The 19,174-nt window shown below is 43.2% G+C and overlaps 1 protein-coding gene and 1 non-coding gene across 10 annotated transcripts in view; both read right to left on the minus strand.

The window, feature by feature from the left end:
- Window positions 1-4,683: 4,683 nt before the first annotated feature.
- MLIP (muscular LMNA interacting protein) overlaps window positions 4,684-19,174 on the minus strand; it is a 53,361-nt gene continuing 38,870 nt past the window's right edge. For 5 of the 9 annotated variants that reach the window (XM_077926320.1, XM_077926313.1, XM_077926315.1 and 2 more), the window contains 6 exons: window positions 15,660-15,788; window positions 14,771-14,959; window positions 9,423-9,476; window positions 7,818-7,977; window positions 6,341-6,381; window positions 4,684-5,012 (listed from right to left, as the gene is read on the minus strand). In XM_077926320.1, the coding sequence (XP_077782446.1) occupies window positions 7,819-7,977; window positions 9,423-9,476; window positions 14,771-14,959; window positions 15,660-15,788 (531 nt within the window). In that variant the 3' untranslated portion in view covers window positions 4,684-5,012; window positions 6,341-6,381; window position 7,818. The remainder of the gene's footprint in view (window positions 5,013-6,340; window positions 6,382-7,817; window positions 7,978-9,422; window positions 9,477-14,770; window positions 14,960-15,659; window positions 15,789-19,174) is intronic. The other 4 variants (XM_077926318.1, XM_077926314.1, XM_077926319.1 and 1 more) reach the window with 4 other exon arrangements.
- Window positions 6,781-6,853, minus strand: TRNAR-CCU (transfer RNA arginine (anticodon CCU)). The gene has a single exon. It is a non-coding gene; the product is annotated as a tRNA-Arg (tRNA).

Genomic DNA, 19,174 nt, shown 5'->3' on the forward strand with positions numbered 1-19,174 from the left:
TTGAAATACATGAAAATACTCCTACTCAGTAGGCTAATTCAATACATTTTTTATGCCTGAGGCAGGTTAGGAAATCTCTACACATATACAACAAATCAAGGTGGATACTACCCAAGGCTGGCCTAAATGTTTTGACAGTTGAGACAGAAAATCTCTCACACATAGCCCTCCCTGTAAAAATACAGCCAATTAAATAAATAATATCTTGCCCTTTTAGAACACCCCAGAATCAGTTGCCTGAGGCAACTTCAAATATAGCTGCAGGAAAGCAGTCTTCGCTAGGCATGCAAAGATTCAATGGAAATTGAAATTTCACATGGCTGTATGAGTCAGAAAAACTGTGTCTGGGAAAGCACAGGAAACAAAAATTGATTGAAGAGCATTTCATCACATCAGACAACATTATTTTTAGCCACCAAACCCAGATACTGTTGATTTTTCACAATAATGCTTTTTGCCCAAGAACATAGAAGTTAACTGTTTTAGAGCTTAAAGCGAAGCTACATGAACATAGAATAAGATCTGCTACTAATATTTGGCAGTTCTGCATGCCCATCACCATTTTAATATTGATCCTTATTGCTATAATGGATTACCTGCCAAAGGGAGAGGAATGCCTACTGTGAACCTATTGACTTTGAGGCACACTTCTCAGATTACTGTCACCCTCAAGGCAGGCAATTATAACCCAGTCTTAATCACAGTCAACATCAGTAGCACAATACATGCACTCTTATGTTGGATGGACCTGAGGTTCTAATGCCTTCTATTCTCAGATACTGCCAGGGCTTTTTTTCAGCCAGAACTCACCAGAAATCAGTTCCGGCACCTCTCAGGTGGGTGCTACTGCCATTCTAAGAGAATGGTGCGTTCTAGCACCTCTTTTTCTAGAAAAATAGCACTTGGTTAGTATACTTCTAGCTTAATATCCCACCAGTGTTACTTGTTGCTTACTGGCCAAACTACATGTTACACACAAATGCATGCAACTCTAGGCCCATAGCCATTCTGAGAGAGAGAAAGCCACATTCAGGGTGAGAAGGTTGTGTCATCATGGGATCAGCTTCGAATCCTCATATCACAAATTCAAAATTTATCCCGTTTTTGTTCAAACACTCATGGAGCAGCCAGAAGGGCCTCTCCTGGCAAACAGCTTCTTTTTCTCACAGCAGCAATGCAAGCCAAGAACATGTATGTGAACACCCCAAGCATATTTGCTGTCCCCGGGTTCATGCGGAAGGGCAGGTGAAGGAAACGTGAGCTCCTCTTTTGCAGAGCAAATACCTCAGGTTGGGGCAATCAAAACAGAGAAAACCTGCCCCTTATCTAGCCCATCCAGCAGTCTCCCACTTGGCATTTTTTGCCTGTTTGGAGGGCCCTCGAGGAACTACTGTACTGCCCAAGGTTAGTGCTGCAGTGTGGGGATGAGGAACCTGCACCGTGTATATACTACAAAGCCCACCATCCATTAACATTTGACCATGCTGGCTGGGAATGATGGGAGATAGAGTCCAACAACATCTGGAGGTCCATCAGTTCCCCATCCCTGACAGAGCAGCTCATACCTTGTACAGCATTCCTTGACAATTCTGATATACCTGGCAACACTGAGTGGATAAGTGACAGGCAGCAAGAAGTGATTCATTACCTCATCTCGTGCTAATAATGATGATGATGATGATGATGATGATGATGATGATAATAATAATAATAATAATAATAATAATAATAATAATAATAATTTATACCCCGCCCATCTGGCTGGGCATCCCCAGCGACTCTGGGCGGCTTCCAAAAAAATATTAAAATACTCTAATACATCAAACATTAAAAGCTTCCCTAAACAGGGCTGCCTTCAGATGTCTTCTAAAAGTCTGGTAGTTGTTGGTCTCTTTGACATCTGGTAGGAGGGCGTTCCACAGGGAGGGCGCCACTACCGAGAAGGCCCCCTGCCTGGTTCCCTGTAACTTGGCTTCTCGCAGTGAGGGAACCGCCAGAAGGCCCTCGGTGCTGGACCTCAGTGTCCAAGTAGAACGATGGGGGTGGAGACGCTCCTTCAGATATACTGGACCAAGGCCATTTAGGGCTTTAAAGGTCAGTGCCAACACTTTGAATTGTGCTCGGAAACGTACTGGGAGCCAATGTAGGTCTTTCAAGACCTCTGGAAGCAGTTTTCCCTCTTCAAATAAGACTGCGAATGTGCACCTACCTCATTCTGCACTGCATTTTGTTCTGTGAGCTGCCCAGGGAACTTATGTAATGCCACAGCTCCATAAATCCAGTAAAAGGAAAACAACCATAAATTTTATATCATACAAAAGTTCTCGTGCAAATAAGGACTTTCAGATGTGCCAGCCAGCAGCCGAAAATCCAAGTTGTTGCAAACATTGTGCCACAACCTAATTAAGCATGCTAAATGCCCATTAAAATCACATGTAGTTTAATTGAAGCCTCGTTATTTTTACATTAGCTTTAGGAGTATATTACATGGATTCTCACTGAGACTTTACCGCTTAAGCAATTGCCATAAAACGTAATGGCACATATTTCTACATTTTCAGCGGTTAATGAAGCACCTATTAGCTACTAAAGCACCTGCACACTGACACACCAAACATAACCCTTGAAATATTCCTCATTTCCAATGGTGTGTTTTTCCAGAATACTGACTGTTGGAGGGCTGTTTGCATAAATAAAGACTCTTACAACTGGGCTAGAAAATCAACAATCACACTGTCTCTGCTCTACATAAACACCATTCATTTAAAGCACATTTCCACCCCAAAGAATCTTGTAAACTGTAGTTTAAGGATGCTGGGGATTATAGCTTTGTGATGGGTAAACTACAGTCCCCAGCACTCTCTGGAAGGAGGAGGTGTGCTTTAAACATGTGTCATGTACAAAGCCTGAATTCCATCAGTTCCTCTGAGCATACAATGGGTGTTAGGTTGATGAATGACTACACCTCTTATCACCTTTGACATTTTGCTCCCAGAATCTGTCTTGCACTGCTTACCTTGTACATTCAATGAAAACAAGTGATAATGATTTTCCTAGGGAGAACTATGTGAGGTACAGCTGGGGAAATTGATGTTTGAATACTACCCCATTAAACGTCTTTTTTTTTCTTTTGCAGGGGAAATACAAAACTGGCACAGTAAGGATCAGCCAGTATTTTTCCATGTGCAGGAAGGTTTTTGCTTCCACCAATTCTCCACCTATCCTTGGGATACATTCAGAAATAGACCTGTAACCTGAACAGGTACAATGCAAGAAAATCTTGTTCATTGGGGCTAATGAAAGGTAAAAAGGTAAAGGTACCCCTGCCCGTACGGGCCAGTCTTGACAGACTCTAGGGTTGTGCGCTCATCTCACTCTATAGGCTGGGAGCCAGCGCTGTCCGCAGATACTTCCGGGTGATGTGGCCAGCGTGACAAGCTGCATCTGGTGAGCCAGTGCAGCACACAGAACGCTGTTTACCTTCCCGCTGGTAAGCGGTCCCTATTTATCTACTTGCACCCGGGGGTGCTTTCGAACTGCTAGGTTGGCAGGCGCTGGGACCAAACGACGGGAGCGCACCCCGCCGCGGGGATTTGAACCGCCGACTATGCGATCGGCAAGTCCTAGGCGCTGAGGTTTTACCCACAGCGCCACCCGTGTCCCTGGGGCTAATGAAGCCTTTCTCAAATGACTGGGACATTCTAGGTTGCGCCCAGTGATTACGACTAACCCAGGTCCATTCATTTCAATGGGCCTTTGCTGAGGAGAACGTCACCAAATATAATCCTGTGTTTATCATTTTCCAACTGAGGTCAGACTACTACACATTTCTCATTTTCCATCATACAGTAGTTTTGGCAATCACCTGTCTTGGGTTTGTCTTATCTTGTACCATTTCATATTGTTCAATCAGTTTTGTGTAGGCTTAGAGCTATCTGAAAATTAAGAATTTTTTTGTGACATACTGTAATAATCAGCTTCCAAAGACATAGTCTGAAAGCAGGTGAGTGTAGCACTTTCCTGAATGTCAGCAGGTTAGTGCCTGGAAAAACATGGATGATGCCTTGGACCCTATGTCAGATGAAAGGTGCGGGGATATACCGGTAAATGAAAGAAAATAATAAAATTAAAGGCTTACATGTCTTTAGAAGCTTATCAAAACCAATTCTCTCTCTCTCTCTCTCTCTCTCTCTCTCTCTCTCTCTCTCTCCATTTTCTGATACTGTCAGGAAAAAACAGTCCTTGAATGGAAAGAGGAAAAGGTTGGGCACCTGAATCTGCTTGCAGAAATTATTGTGTACAAACCTTCTGGATGTTTCTTAAGCAGTTAGGAGGGTGGCAACACAAGATTGGACCTTTTCTGCAGTGGCTCCCCACTTGTGGAATGCTCTCCCCAGGGAGGTTTGCCTGGTACACCAGGCAAAAATGTTTCTCAGTAACTAAGCCTTTGGTTGACTGAGCATTCTAAAGCTTTTTAAATGTCTTTGTGGGAAAGGGGTTACCGGTTTATTTTTGTTTTATTATGTATCTGGTGTTCTCATTTTGTATTTTTATGTTGTGAACCTACCTCAGATCTTTGGATGAAAGGAGGTATATAAATTTAACAAATAATACTAAATAGAGTAACACAACTGACAGATCCTTCTGACCAGTATTCAGCAGGCATAAATGACCCACAAAAAATTGCTTTATACAATATACAACTCAACTTTATTTCATTTCAAAATGTAAATTGTTTTCTGACCAGCCGAAGCTGATTTTCTAGGCAACATGCATTAAAAACACTTCAGGAAGTTACTGTATACAGAATTTTTCAACAATCATTTCACTGTATATTCACTGTCGAGTTCCTGATTACTTGTGGTATGCCACTGATATTTTATAACGAATACAGAGAGAGGCCATTTTTAAGCTGCAACACTTCAGCTCACTTCAGCATAGATCTCACGTCAGCATCGCAGCAGACTGGTAAGTAGCATTCCCTACAATTAACTTCTAATCCGAAATCATGTCTGAAAAGAGAGAGAGAGAGAAATAAATGCCATAGACTGAAATTGTATCTAATAATCTCCATCAATTGATGTTCCAATTTATAAACAATTAGAATTGGATTACCACTTAAGATTTTACTAAGCCACTAACATACAGATAGTCATGTACACAAGCCATTGGATATTTGTGAAAAGGATGTTAAATTCACTATAAGAACCTGAAATTGAAGGCACATTAACATTTTAAGTGTAGTGGAAAGTGATCTGAATATATATTCGCTACCCTAAAAAATTATGTCTTGGAATGCTTCAAATGTATTTTCAAATAAATTCCATCATTTAGGCACCATAATCCTCTCTGCATATATTTTCTCAGATGTAAGTCCAATGGAATTAAATTGGGCTTAGTCTGAAGTAAGAATGCACAGTATTGTAGCCTTACACCTGTCTTCATCCTAAAATAATGCACTTGAGAGCATCTCATGCTTTTTTTCAAAGTCCTTGTTCAGGGCTTTGTAAATTAATACAGCTCAGGTCCAGTGTACCTTAGGGACCACCTGAACCCTTATATCCCAGTTTAATTGTATTATTGTATTATTATTATTACTAATTATATTATTATTATTACATATTAACTTTATATACACTTGTGCCTTTGAAGTTGAAAGGAATCCGTTCCAGAAGTCCATTCAACTTCCAAAACGTTCAGAAACCAAAGCGTGGCTTCTAATTGGCTGCAGGAAGCTCCTGCAGCCAATCAGAAGCCGCAGAAGCCCCGTTGGATGTTTGGTTTCCAAAAATAGCTCACAAACTGGAACAGACACTTCCGGGTTTGTGGCGTTCGGGAGCCAAAACGTTCGAGAACTAAGCTGTTCAAAAATCAAGGTACGACTGTACAGCCCTTCATCCGAAGATCACAGGGCAATTTACAGCACAGCTTTATCACTGAGATCAAGTTGGTGAGACTCATCTGACAGTGACAAGAATCTCAGACTTTCGTATCATTGGCTCAGTCCAATGGCAATTCAGGAGGCAACTTCTGTTTTAAGCTTTAAATGTCCGATGAAAACTTTTCTAGGTTGTCAAGATAATGCCGAAAGTTAAGAAATCACCCTTCTTTAATAGCTGATTATTTACAATACTGCTGTACACCACTTTGGGTTTCTTTTAATGAACTAGCAGCATACAAATATATTTAATAAATAAATAAAGTTTACAATAGCTGGTGACTTTGAAACTTAATAGGTACCACATAGTATGTATTCAGTAGTATTAAATTCCCTGTTGTACTCATTAGACATAGAAGTGACAAAAGGGCAATTATGAGAGGAAGGAGGAAAACATAATACCTATTCCAGCTCCCAGACAGAACACCCCACAAGTGACAGCCCTGGTAGGAAAGAGAAGACAAGAAAAAGACCTAAGTACACAATCCCTAATTGTCCTTGTGGAATTTCTTGCTGTAGGATGCTGTGATGGCTGATGAGTAGGGATGTCAGGGAATTCAACTGGAATCAGGAATGGAAATGGCTGCAATTCACATGCTCATCTGAGGTCAGAAACAGAGATCGAGCAAATAAACATGAGCAGCATTAGCCAAAGGTTTTTTAGTCTGCCATTGACATTGTTTTCTGCATTGTTTCCCTTTCATTACTTTTGGCCATCGTGGATAGTGAGACAAACAACAAAGCTTTTAGTGGAAGTCAAATTGTAGTGGATCATAGAACTATAGAGTTGGAAGGGACCACGAGGGTCATCTAGTCCAACCCCCTGCAATGCAGGAATCTTTCGCCTAGCATGGGGCTTGAACCCACAACCCTGAGATTAGGAGTCTCATGCTCTACTGACTGAGCTATCCCAGCTGTCAGAATCAGTGCCGACTGTAATGAACACAAAACAGGATGCCTCCTTACAGTCTACCCTAGGAATTGCAACTGAAGCAACACATCTTAACCAACACAGGGGTGTGTTGTCCAGAGTGCAAGCATGCTCATATGAATAAATAATTTTGATCCATTATCGGGCTTTAGTAAAGCATGTCTACAGTGCTGTGTTGTTAACATCGAATGAAACATCCAGCTGTGACGATGTCCTTCTTTGTTAATAAAGGGTATTCTTTTACACAGACAGCCTATAATTATTTCAGAGACCCTGGAGGCTAAAGACTGATGCACTAATTCATTGATGAGAGCCTAAGAGGTCTTTATTAGGCAACTTCTGCAACCCATTTGGAGGGTCATCAATGTTTCTGTTCTGAGTGCAGAGAGCGAGATGGCTAGACCCTTCTGCTGGACCTCCTGCCCTGCATGCTTTACATATTGAAAAGGTGGGTCATGAACAGGAAACACAGTATTGCAGTGGTCAGGGAAGGTTTTCTCAACCTTGGGTCCCTAGATGTTGTTGGACTACAACTCCCATCATTCCTAGCCAGCATGACCAGTGGTCAATGATGATGGGAGTTGTTGTTCAAGAACATCTGGAGACCCAAGGTTGAGAAAGGCTAGGATAAAGTGTTGGTCTAGAACAGTGTTTCCCAAACTTGGGTCTCTAGCTGTTTTTGGACTACAGCTCCCATCATCCCTAGCTAGCAGGACCAGTGGTCAGGGATGATGGGAATTGTAGTCCAAACGCAGCTGGAGACCCAGGTTTGGGAAACACTGGTCTGGTTCCTGGAGATCAGGGTTCAAATCCCCACTTAGCCACAAAGCACACTAGGTGACCTTGGGGTAAGTCATACTCAGCCTCATCTACCTCACAGACCACTGTGAGTACAATGCATGCCACCTTGAGCTCATTGGGGGAAGGTAGGATAATAAACAAATCTACCTTAGGTGGTTTTTGCAAAAACGTTCTCAAAGTCTCCTCTGGGTAGACAGTGAGCTCTGCTGTGAGGACTGCCGTTGTCTGGAACATTTCCTCTGCTTAGATCTTTGTTTTCCTGGTAGGGCAGCAAATCCAGCTTGTTTTGTGCTCTAGCAGAACAAAGCTGTAAAAGTTTCCAGTTAGAACGAAAATTGCTATTCTGAACACAACACAGGTATGCTTGCCTCTCTCTTTTTCCTCTTCAAAAACACAACATAGCTTTTAGAAGTTTTAGAAGTTTTAAATTTGGGGAAACAGAATAAAGGCTTCACTCTAGAACAAGCTTCCCCCTCCTGCCCCCACACCAGCCACAGCTGAGGAAGAAGTTTGGTAGGTGAGGCTCCTGACAGCCATGGCATGAGAATAACATTAGAATCCTGTGTCTACATCAGGCCAGCCATCCACTCAGCAACAAGAGTGTTGGCTTCAGTCTCCTTGTTCAGCCACAGAAAAGGTATAGGCAGGATTTCCCCTTCCCCTTCTATATGATAAATTCTATCCCACCTATCGCCATGCCGTGATCACCATTATTTTCATTTGTAGGCACAAGTGTGTAATTTGTGTGCCATTTAGTGCTCTCTTTCACACATATTACACAGTTCCTGAAGCTACTCCACTGGCTTCCGATAAGCTATCGGGTAAAAGTCAAGGTTTTGACTTTAACCTATAAATCAACTTGTGACCAGGATACCTGGAGGAGTGCCTCTGCCCCTACTGTCCTGTCCAAGCATTGCACTCTTGGCTGTGTCACTATCTTGGTTGGAGGAAACTAGGGGGAGGGCCTTCTCTGTGGTGGCCCCCTTTCTATATAGAATTGCCTCCCTTGCAGCTCCAACAAGTGCCAACACTTGTTAAACACAGCACTTGTTAAAAACATAGGTAAAGGGTCCACTCTGGGTTTGCGGTGCTCATCTCGCTTTATTGGCTGAGGAAGCCAGCGTACAGCTTCCGGGTCATGTGGCCAGCATGACTAAGCCGCTTCTGGCGAACCAGAGTAGCGCACAGAAATGCCATTTACCTTCCCGCCGGAACAGCATCTATTTATCTACTTGCACTTTGACTTGCTTTCGAACTGCTAGGTTGGCAGGAGCAGGGACCGAGCAACAGGAGCTCACCCCGTCACAGGGATTTGAGATCTTCTGATCGGCAAATCCTAGGCTCTGTGGTTTAACCCACAGCACCACCCGCGTCCCCCGTTAAAAAAATACCTGTGCACTAAAGCATTTCCTGGTGTTTTATTGTCAAAAGTTAATTAATTGTGTCATTCGGGTTATCAGCTGCATTTTACTTATAGCATTGCGGTTTCCCTGTTCTGTTCATTTATATTTTTAAATATGTACACTTCCTTGAGCTCGATTGTCATAGGAAGTATTTGAATGCCTTTATAAAGAAGTAAAATAAATAAACAGATTAAAGGATTTAACCCATGCATGTGAACCTGTCATACAAAACAACCTTTTCCCATCTACACCCTCTCCTAATTTTCATTCTTACATTGCATCAACAAGAACAAATCTGAGCGGTCATAACCCTGCATGCATTTAGAAATGCAGAATGCTTTACCATTACCTCTTTGGAGCTGAGTGCTTCATTTTCTGGAATGGGCACTATCGGATGAGTGGGCTGCAGAGAGGAAATGTCAAGAGCGTTACAAAGCAGACACTGCAATGGCACTTAATGGCATTTCATGAGGGCGAAACACCTGGCGTATTGCAAATGGGACGCCAATACACTGAAGTTAAATGTTCAGATAAATGCCCATGAACCCTGCATGACAGTTTGATGTCTGAAAAACTCCTCTCACTGCATTGTTAGCAGAATGCCCATCATTAAGACAGACAGTTTGCATGTGCGGGTCTGTGTACTTTGAAGATTTTGAAAGTGTGTGTCTGCAGTGCATCTCAATGTGCACTGTGTACAGGCACTCAGATGGATGTTGTTGGTATCAACTTCCATCAACCAACATGGTCAATGATCAAGGATGATGAGAGCTCAGCAACATCTGGAGGAACCAAGGATGGGAAAGGCTGGTCTGTAGCTGAGGGTCTTCTTGCCTACATGGAATCCTCATGTTTAGAGTTTTCACTTTTGGGGCTTTCCATAACCAGCTGTTTTGTCCCCTGCTAGAAATAGGATGCTAATTTAAATGTTAAGTTGCAATTCCCCCAAAAGAATAAAACCCCATATCCAGAAAATGCCAGCTTGAAATACTTAGTTTTTATTCATATGCAAACAACCGATTTATTGAGCACTTATCCTCATTTGTTTCCAGGGAGGTTAGATGATGTTCCATCAAGGAAACATTGACCCATACTTTCCAGCGCCTTTTCCTTTTCACAAAGGTCTGATTTTGGAGGGGAGGGAAGGAGGGGGTGCTTGCAAGAATGCCAAATCAACTTTAATTTCTCTACCTGAATTTGCCAACATGTCACTGAATCCCACCAAAAAATGGGGGGAAGAGTCAGGGAACACCCACTGTCAGCTCTAACTCCAAATTGTTGGAGTTAGAGTAGAACCTATACACATACCATTTGTATGCAGCAAAGGACCATGCTGAGAGTAATATGAGTGTAGGTATGTCACCAGTGGCTCCTCTCTCTCTCTGACCTCCCACACCTGCCCCAATAAACCCAAGTGTTCCTTCTACTCTTCGGGCATCTTAAAAGGCTTTCTGACACTGTTCTCTCTAGACCAGCAATTCCATGTCAGAACACTTGACACTTAAGCTGCAGCACCAGAAGATCACAAAATAGATTAATTAAACCTTTATTCCTCTTGCATGAGAGAATGAGTCATGTTTACTTTCCATACTTTTAATGGTATGGCAGATCACCTGCTGTCACTCACAGCAGAAGCGTGGGGCTTTTTGAACGACTGTCTTTTTAGCTGTGGGAGGTTTTTTTCATTCCCAATAGGAACTGTGTGCCCTTGATATCAAATTCTACCAGTTGGCAACTGGCAAATGCCATAGCAACAAGACTGTTTCCAACATCTTCTGTTTCCCACATATTTTCTGTGCTATTTAGTGAGGCTAACATCTCTTTCAAACTTTCGTTCTCCCTAGGCGTTTAAGACATGCAGATCTGTTTTGTCCTGATGTGAAAAGAATGGAAAAACATACAGAAGCACTTAAAGTTTACACACAAATCCAATTTATTTCTAAGGTAAACCGCCCCCCCCAATTCTTTCAGGCTGTGTGTCCTGTCTTACAGAAAGCAGTCCTTTGTTTGAAAGCTGTCCTGTTCAAGTCCTTTTCAAAATAAAGAACCATCTTAAGGGAGACTTTGAAGCTGCCCATCAACAGTCACTGATCACTGCAGATGGTGACAGCAGCCACGAAATTAAAAGACGCCTGCTTCTTGGGAGAAGGGCAATGACAGGCCTAGACAGCATCTTGAGAAGTAGAGACGTCACCTTGCCAACAAAGGTCCGTATAGTTAAAGCCATGGTTTTCCCAGTAGTGATGTATGGAAGTGAGAGCTGGACCATAAAGAAGGCTGATCGCTGAAGAATTGATGCTTTTGAATTATGGTGCTGGAGAAGACTCTTGAGAGTCCCATGGACTGCAAGAAGATCAAACACATCCATTCTTAAGGAAATCAGCCCTGAGCTCACTGGAAGGACAGATCGTGAAGCTGAGGCTCCAATACTTTGGCCACCTCATGAGAAGAGAAGACACCCTGGAGAAGACACTGATGCTGGGAAAGATGGAGGGCACAAGGAGAAGGGGGCAACAGAGGACGAGATGGTTGGATAGTGTTTTCGGGGTTACCAACATGAGTTTGACCAAACTGCGGGAGGTAGTGGAGGACAGAGGTGCCTGGCGTGCTCTGGTCCATGGGGTCACAAAGAGTCGGACACGACTAAACGACTAAACAACAACAACATCAACAGTCAGTCAGTACAACCTGGTCAGGAGGTCACAGCCTTAATCGTGATGATGAGAAGCACTTCTTTTTACATTATAGTACAGTGGTACCTCCGGAACGGGTTCCATTCCGGAGGTCCGGCCGGATCCCGAGGTTTTCGCAACTGAAGGAGAAGCGTTAGACCGCTTCTGCTCATGCACCCACGGCGGTAGACGGTAGGCCACTTCTGCACATGCGTGCATAGCAAAACACTTCCGGGTTTGCTGCTTTCACAACCCGAAGTTTACATTACCCGAGGGTTACGTAAGTCGAGGTGCTACTGCCGGCCTCTCGGGCACCCCAGCGAGTGGGGGAGCTGCATGGCTTTGCTGCTGGCCTCCCCTTTCCTTGCACATTCATCAGCGGTGCCCCGTCAACCATATGGCTGGTAGGCATGCAGCTTCCTTCCCAAGCCTCTGTGGGAGGAGAGCGATCCCCGCAGAGGCTTGGGAAAAGGTCAACAACTCTGGGAAAGGTGGGGGGGGCACCAGAGGGATCTTTGCACCATGGCGCCAGATATGCTTAAGATGGCCCTGATACAAGGCATAAAAAGACTCTTTCTCACCAGGTTAATTTACAATGGCACTCACCAGGGAGATATTATTTTTATATATATATATATATATATATATATATATATATATATATATATATATACACACTTTCTAAATGAAGAATTGCTTTTTCAAAAGCAAATGAAAAATACCTGAATCCATTCAGCTTAAGCAGGTGTGTTAATGCTTCATGAACGCTGAAGGTCATTTTGCTCAGTGAATCTTGCTCTCTAGTGGTAGAATGATCACAGTACAACTTACCTAGTTAATTCAGATTTCATTGTAGACACAGCAGAAGGTTAATTTAAAATTCAACTCATGTGAGATAGTTTGAGAAAACCCCTAGGATATATTTTTAATGATGCTGGAAAGACTGCACTTTCTATTGAAAAAAAAAATCTCTAAAGCTAATCAGAGATCAAGTGAAATCAAGACCAATGAAATTTAGCTCTGCCGTGCTAGGATATCTACAGTTTCTGAAAAGGAATGGGGTGGTATTCAATTATGTTTTACACAGAAATTACACAGAAATTAATGAAAAAGAGTAAGTTAGATCTAGTAAGCCTACTCTGAGTAAAACTTGAGTGAATACCACCCGAAGAATGGAATCATAGCACGTGAATTTAAAAACGACAACATAAGAGCAACCAAGCTTTTCTGGGACACTCACATAATTTTTAATTCTGGTCTATGTGGTCCAGAATTTGACTTAGTATTGAATCTGATCATATTACATACTCCACAAAGATGCTTCTGGAAATAGCATCCTCGTGGTAACTTCTCCTCCCACCCCATAATATTTAGCAATGCTCCCCACATGATAGGGCATTTTCCACATCCCTGTCAGCCAATGAGGCTGCCTTGAGGAAGGCAGTGAAATTCACAACACAGGGACGCTTGTTTTAATGCTTTTTCATTTGCATTATTTCACAATATTTGAAGATGCTTATTAGAGGCCACATATAACCTATTGATGCCAAGTACCTGCCAAGTAAGTGTCCTTAAAGGTAAAGGTACCCCTGGCAGTTAAGTCCAGTTGTGAACGACTCTGGGGTTGCGGCGCTCATCTCACTTTACAGACTGAGGGAGCCGGCGTTTGTCTGCTCCGCAGACAGTTTTTCCAGGTTATGTGGCCAGCATGACTAAGCTGCTTCTGGCGAACCAGAGCAGCACACAGAAATGCCGTTTACCTTCCCACTGGAGCGGTACCTATTAATCTACTTGTACTTTTTGGTGTGCTTTCGAACTGCTAGGTTGGCAGGAGCTGAGACCGAGCAACGGAAGCTCACCCCGTTGCAGGGATTCAAACTGCTGACCTTTTGATCAGCAAGTCCAAGCCTCAGTGGTTTAGACCACAGCGCCACCTGCGTTCTTACGTGCTTAAAAGTGCTATGTTTTTGAAACTGCCCTGATTTGTTGTGAAGCATCCAGGTGTGGTTCTGAATACCAGTTTCTGGGGAACAGCATCAGGAGAGGGCTATTGGCCCTGCTGATGGGCATCTGGTTCACACAGGCATCTGGTTCCTAAATGGCTGCTTACCTGGTCACAGCATAGGCAGCTCCAAATACCTACCCCCTGGGAGCAGTGCCTGATTTAGGCGGTCAGTCATAGAATCATAGAATCATAGAGTTGGAAGAGACCACAAGGGCCATCGAGTCCAACCCCCTGCCAAGCAGGAAACACCATCAGAGCACTCCTGACATATGGTTGTCAAGCCTCTGCTTAAAGACCTCCAAAGAAGGAGACTCCACCACACTCCTTGGCAGCAAATTCCACTGTCGAACAGCTCTTACTGTCAGGAAGTTCTTCCTAATGTTTAGGTGGAATCTTCTTTCTTGTAGTTTGGATCCATTGCTCCGTGTCCGCTTCTCTGGAGCAGCAGAAGACAACCTTTCTCCCTCCTCTATATGACATCCTTTTATATATTTGAACATGGCTATCATATCACCCCTTAACCTCCTCTTCTCCAGGCTAAACATGCCCAGCTCCCTTAGCCGTTCCTCATAAGGCATCGTTTCCAGACCTTTGACCATTTTGGTTGCCCTCCTCTGGACACGTTCCAGTTTGTCAGTGTCCTTCTTGAACTGTGGTGCCCAGAACTGGACACAGTACTCCAGGTGAGGTCTGACCAGAGCAGAATACAGTCATTGGAGAACTCCTAGGCCAGCCGCTAGGGAGTACTGGGCTTTCCTGCCATCTGTTTATCTGAATCCTGGCCAATCTGGCCAGGCTAGTGGGCAGGGTTTGGGAGCCAATAAAGGCCATCTGCGTCTGACCCCAGGCCTTTGGTCTGGTCCAGTCGGGCTACTTTTATGTTCTTATGAAACCATTTGGCCAAAGGGCACTATATCAATGCACTCGTATACAGAATTACTTTGTTTTTAGAATTGCTGCCTCAAAAACCTTTGCCCTTCATTAACACAACAGAAACACAAGGGAAGAGACATTTCTCACCTTGTTATACAAATTATTGCGACGGTAAGGACTATAAGAACTGTCATGGATGTCGCCAAAGATGGAACCCAAATGATTGAATGGACCAGGAGTTAGCAAGTCAGCATGAGAGAGTCCCTGTGGGTGCAATGGGGACTTAGTAGGAGAGCTCAGTTTAGTATATAAATAAGGATGGGAAATAGATGAATCCTGGAAGAAAGAGAAGCAGACAAAGAGACTGGTTAAAGGACAACCCAAGAGGCCTAGAGGGGATGCCCAGTTCACTTGACTTTGTACGATTAAGAATTCACTTGTTTTTTCTGTATGGTTTTGTGGGTGTTAATACGGTTACTGCAGCAGATACAGTAAAGGACTGCTTTTTATTATAATATGAAAGAAGGGCTCATATCAGCAAGGGAGAACCTACTATGTTGCCTCATGCTCCTGTTGGATTGGACACAATTGTTCACAAGTTGTTTGGATAAGGAAGAAAAAATAGTTAATGTAGCGGGACAAGGAGTAGCTGGTGGATGTCTGATTTGCTTCATCCGAGGGTGGCATAAATGGATACCTTCCCATGCTATCCTCACGGCAACCCTGTGAGGCGGGTTCATCTGAGAGATAGCAGAGTTACCCTGGAGCCTGGTGGCTAAGTGGGGTTTGGGGCCCAAGTCTCCCCATTCTTACCAACCCGTGACACAAAAGTGGGGAGGCACACAGTGCAATGACAACAGCATAGGAGAGGGGCAGTTCTTATTAGATATTGGGCGTGAGTGGGAAGAGGGTTTGGTTCAGGGATGGTTTGTTATTTCCATTGTTAAAAATATCCACCTGCATACTTAAGACAAATTCAGCTACAGTGTTCCAGTAAGAAAATCTCAGCTGAATTAGGAAAAGAAAGAAGCTCTACCTCTTCAGTTTGGAGGCCACCGGTTTCTTCTAGGTACTTTCTGAATGGGTTTGGTTGGGCAGGTTCCTCTTCCTTTAACGTTATTATTTTTGCTTTCACCGTTGTTGGACGAATGACACCAGGCTTTGTCTAGGTTTCAGGAAAGAGAAGTAGAGAGATACGTTTGTGTGTGTGAATTGTGTGCATGTCTTGGAAAACTGCATACACTGGTACCTCGGGTTACATACGCTTCAGGTTACATATGCTTCAGGTTACAGACTCCGCTAACCCAGAAATATTACCTCGGGTTAAGAACTTTGCTTCAGGATGAGAACAGAAATTGTGCTCCGGCGGTGCGGCAGCAGCGGGAGGCCCCATTAGCTAAAGTGGTGCTTCAGGTTAAGAACAGTTTCAGGTTAAGAACGGACCTCCGGAACGAATTAAGTACTTAACCCGAGGTACCACTGTACATTCTTAGATATTAACTTGCCACTCTTACATGTTATAAAGTATAAAGATACATTCGCTACTTCTCAATGAGCATCCCTTCTTGCCGAAGCCAAGAACGGTTAAGTATGAAAGAGAAACTGCTGCACTAGTCCACCCTGATGCATTTGTGGCACAACCAGTATAAATCATAGCTGAAAACCACCTTTGGCGCAGGAGACATTGCTGGACTACAACTCCCATCATTCCTCAGCAGTTGCTGCAGCAACTGGAGAGTCAAAACTTCTTTTTTCTTTTTCTTTTTAAGATCGTGTATAAAACCCAACCCACAAGGAATGCCGAGGCATTATTTATTTATTAATTAATTATCTTATTTACATACGCATACACGTCTGGGTAAATAAAAATGTCTTAACCTGGAATCTAAAGGCTTACAAAGTAGGCACCAGTGGAACCTCTTTACCGGGGGATTCCAAAACCAGGTGCCACCCCTGAAAAGCTCTGTCCTTGTAGCATCACAGCCCCAAAATGGAAGCTACCAGGGGCAGGGCCTCAGTGGAAGATCAGAAGAAGACTCAGGCAGGCTGTGGTACCTAGCAAACTGGATATAGCCTACTAAAAGTGAACTGTGGCATGACAGGTACCTAAGTCATCTGTTTCAGTGTCCCAGATAGATAAGCTTTTTCTCAAGCTCCACTAGTGGAATACATTTCACTTAGTGCCGTGGTTCTGAACCCCCCACCCCTGGACACCTTGAAAATTGATGGGGGTCTTAGAAGACCTCTTAATGGTTTTTCTGCCTGTTGTAGCAATTGTAATACACTGTGCTAGAGGCTGGATGATTTTTAACTGCAGTTTCGCAGACCCACCCCAGACCACCTGTTGTACCTACCTACTACCAAGAAGGTAAGAGAGAGGAAGGAAAAGTTTGCATATGTATTGGAATTTTTAAAAGGTGGAGAAAGGGAAAGGGAAAGGGAAAGGGAAAGGGAAAGGGAAAGGGAAAGGGAAAGGGAGAGAGAGAGAGGGGGGGGAGAGAGAGAGGGGAGAGAGAGAGAGAGAGAGAGAGAGAGAGAGAGAGAGAGAGAGAGAGAGAGGAGACGGAGAAGGAGAAGGAGAAGGAGAAGGAGAAGGAGAAGGAGAAGGAGAAGGAAGGGAGGGAGGGAGGGAGGGAGGGAGGGAGGGAAATAAAAATTACTTTCAATGCTTTTTCTGTCATTCTCCTATCAGGGCTATATTTCACTCTGGAAAATATTAATAGAACATTTTGTATTCTATCAATACTTTAAAAAATTAAACCAATGACAGTCAGCGGTCTCATACAACCCACGTAAGGGTAATAAAAATTCCTTTTCATGTATGTACCAGAAGAACAGGAGGCAAGCCTTGGATTTAAGAAGTCTAATTTTTGCCCTCCCACTGGCAACTAAATTACTGCTCTCCAGAAATGCCTAAGAGGAAAATGCAAATTCTTTTATTTGTGCCCATGTTTATGGAGCAACAAATCTCATGAACATTCACGAGATACAAGTTACTTGTTTTGTACATGTATTTTGAACTCTCTTTTAGCACTCTATACTTTCTCTGTATTGCATTGTTCTATAGGAAACATCAGGTCTTCATAGATGCCTTATGGAAGCCAATACCTAGGAAAGCCAGATACATAACCAATAAGAAAATATTTATTTGTATTTGCTTGTGTCCTGTTGCTGATCACTCCCATTTTCCCCAACACATCACAAGAGTCATTGTGGGTGGCACAACAATTCATCACTCATATTGAAAAAAAGGACCACGAAAGCTTTCCCAGGGGACAATTTGCCCTTATACTGTCAAAGTCCATTTTCATAACCATAAGGACTAGAAACTTGATGTTGAAGGAAAAGAAAGCTGAGATCCTCAGGATACTGAATGCTATGCCTACTATCAATTTCTAGGCTTGCATGCTACATTGCATGTCAATGGCTAGAGAGGGCTATGGGACTAGGTTTTCCAATACCCCTTCCTGTCCAACAGTACTATGAAGTTCAAGTTGTTACTTAATGCTCATGATCAGTAAATAAAAGCAAGGCATTTCAGAAACAGCGATAAATCTATTTTAGAGTTCCAAATAAGCACGTTGCTTTCTTGACATCATAATAAGCAGCCTGCTGAATATTGCTTTGCAGTTAATAAAATGAAGAAGCCCTGAGGCTCAACACCAGACTGAAAACACGACATCTCAAGCGTTTGATTTATTCAATGGAAGATTAACTGCAAAGCAGCTTTGAATACAATGGTATTAGCAATCCGCTGCATTGATCTTGCTCCTAACGAAGCAATATATTTGGCAAGCCTCTTTGTCAGCCACTTGGCCAAAGTTATTTTGCTTGACAAATCACATCCCAGCTTCAAGCAACACGCAGATCTATTCCGAATGCTGGGCACTGTTCTGCGAAACTCTCTCAGATGCATAGCTGCAGCTCCCACAGGCAGGGAGACAGGGCAGCAAATGCTTAAGCATTTACCAATTTATTATCACTTCTGTTAAGTTGTGGGTGAACATATCAGACAACACAGCGATTCTTCAAACAGCTCTTCTTTATTCACAGGCCAGAACAGAACTGAACTGAAGGGTTCAGCCAGCCTGCTTATATAGAACTCCAGTACAACGTAACTGTAACAACTTTCTAAAACTATCCAATCACTGAACGTCACTTTCGATCTCTTATTTGCATAACTATCTACAGTATCCCCCTGCTGGCCCAGGGTGAGAACTTCAGTACATAACAACTTCAGTTTTACTTCTAGAAAGAGGCACTTCCAAGATTTTGTTTTGCACATGCCAACATAAGTTGATCTACCCACTTCTAAGCAGTTGGGGTTTTTTTAAGTGCACTATATGAAGGAGTGAAACTAATCTTTATTTCACCCGGGTCAAAGACCAAGTTTGGCACACACACCCATGCGCATTTGCATCATACACTCACAAAGGCTGGGAGCCTCAATGGTGCCCCTCTGAAGGCTTCACCCGGGTCAAAAAACCCCAGTTAGCCCCCCTGAAGCTACAGCTCTGCTATATGCAACATGCAGTTTGGCCCTAGGTAGAA

The sequence above is a fragment of the Podarcis muralis genome, chromosome 3, assembly GCF_964188315.1.
Source record: "Podarcis muralis chromosome 3, rPodMur119.hap1.1, whole genome shotgun sequence".
In the NCBI taxonomy this organism is placed as follows: Eukaryota; Metazoa; Chordata; class Lepidosauria; order Squamata; family Lacertidae; genus Podarcis; species Podarcis muralis.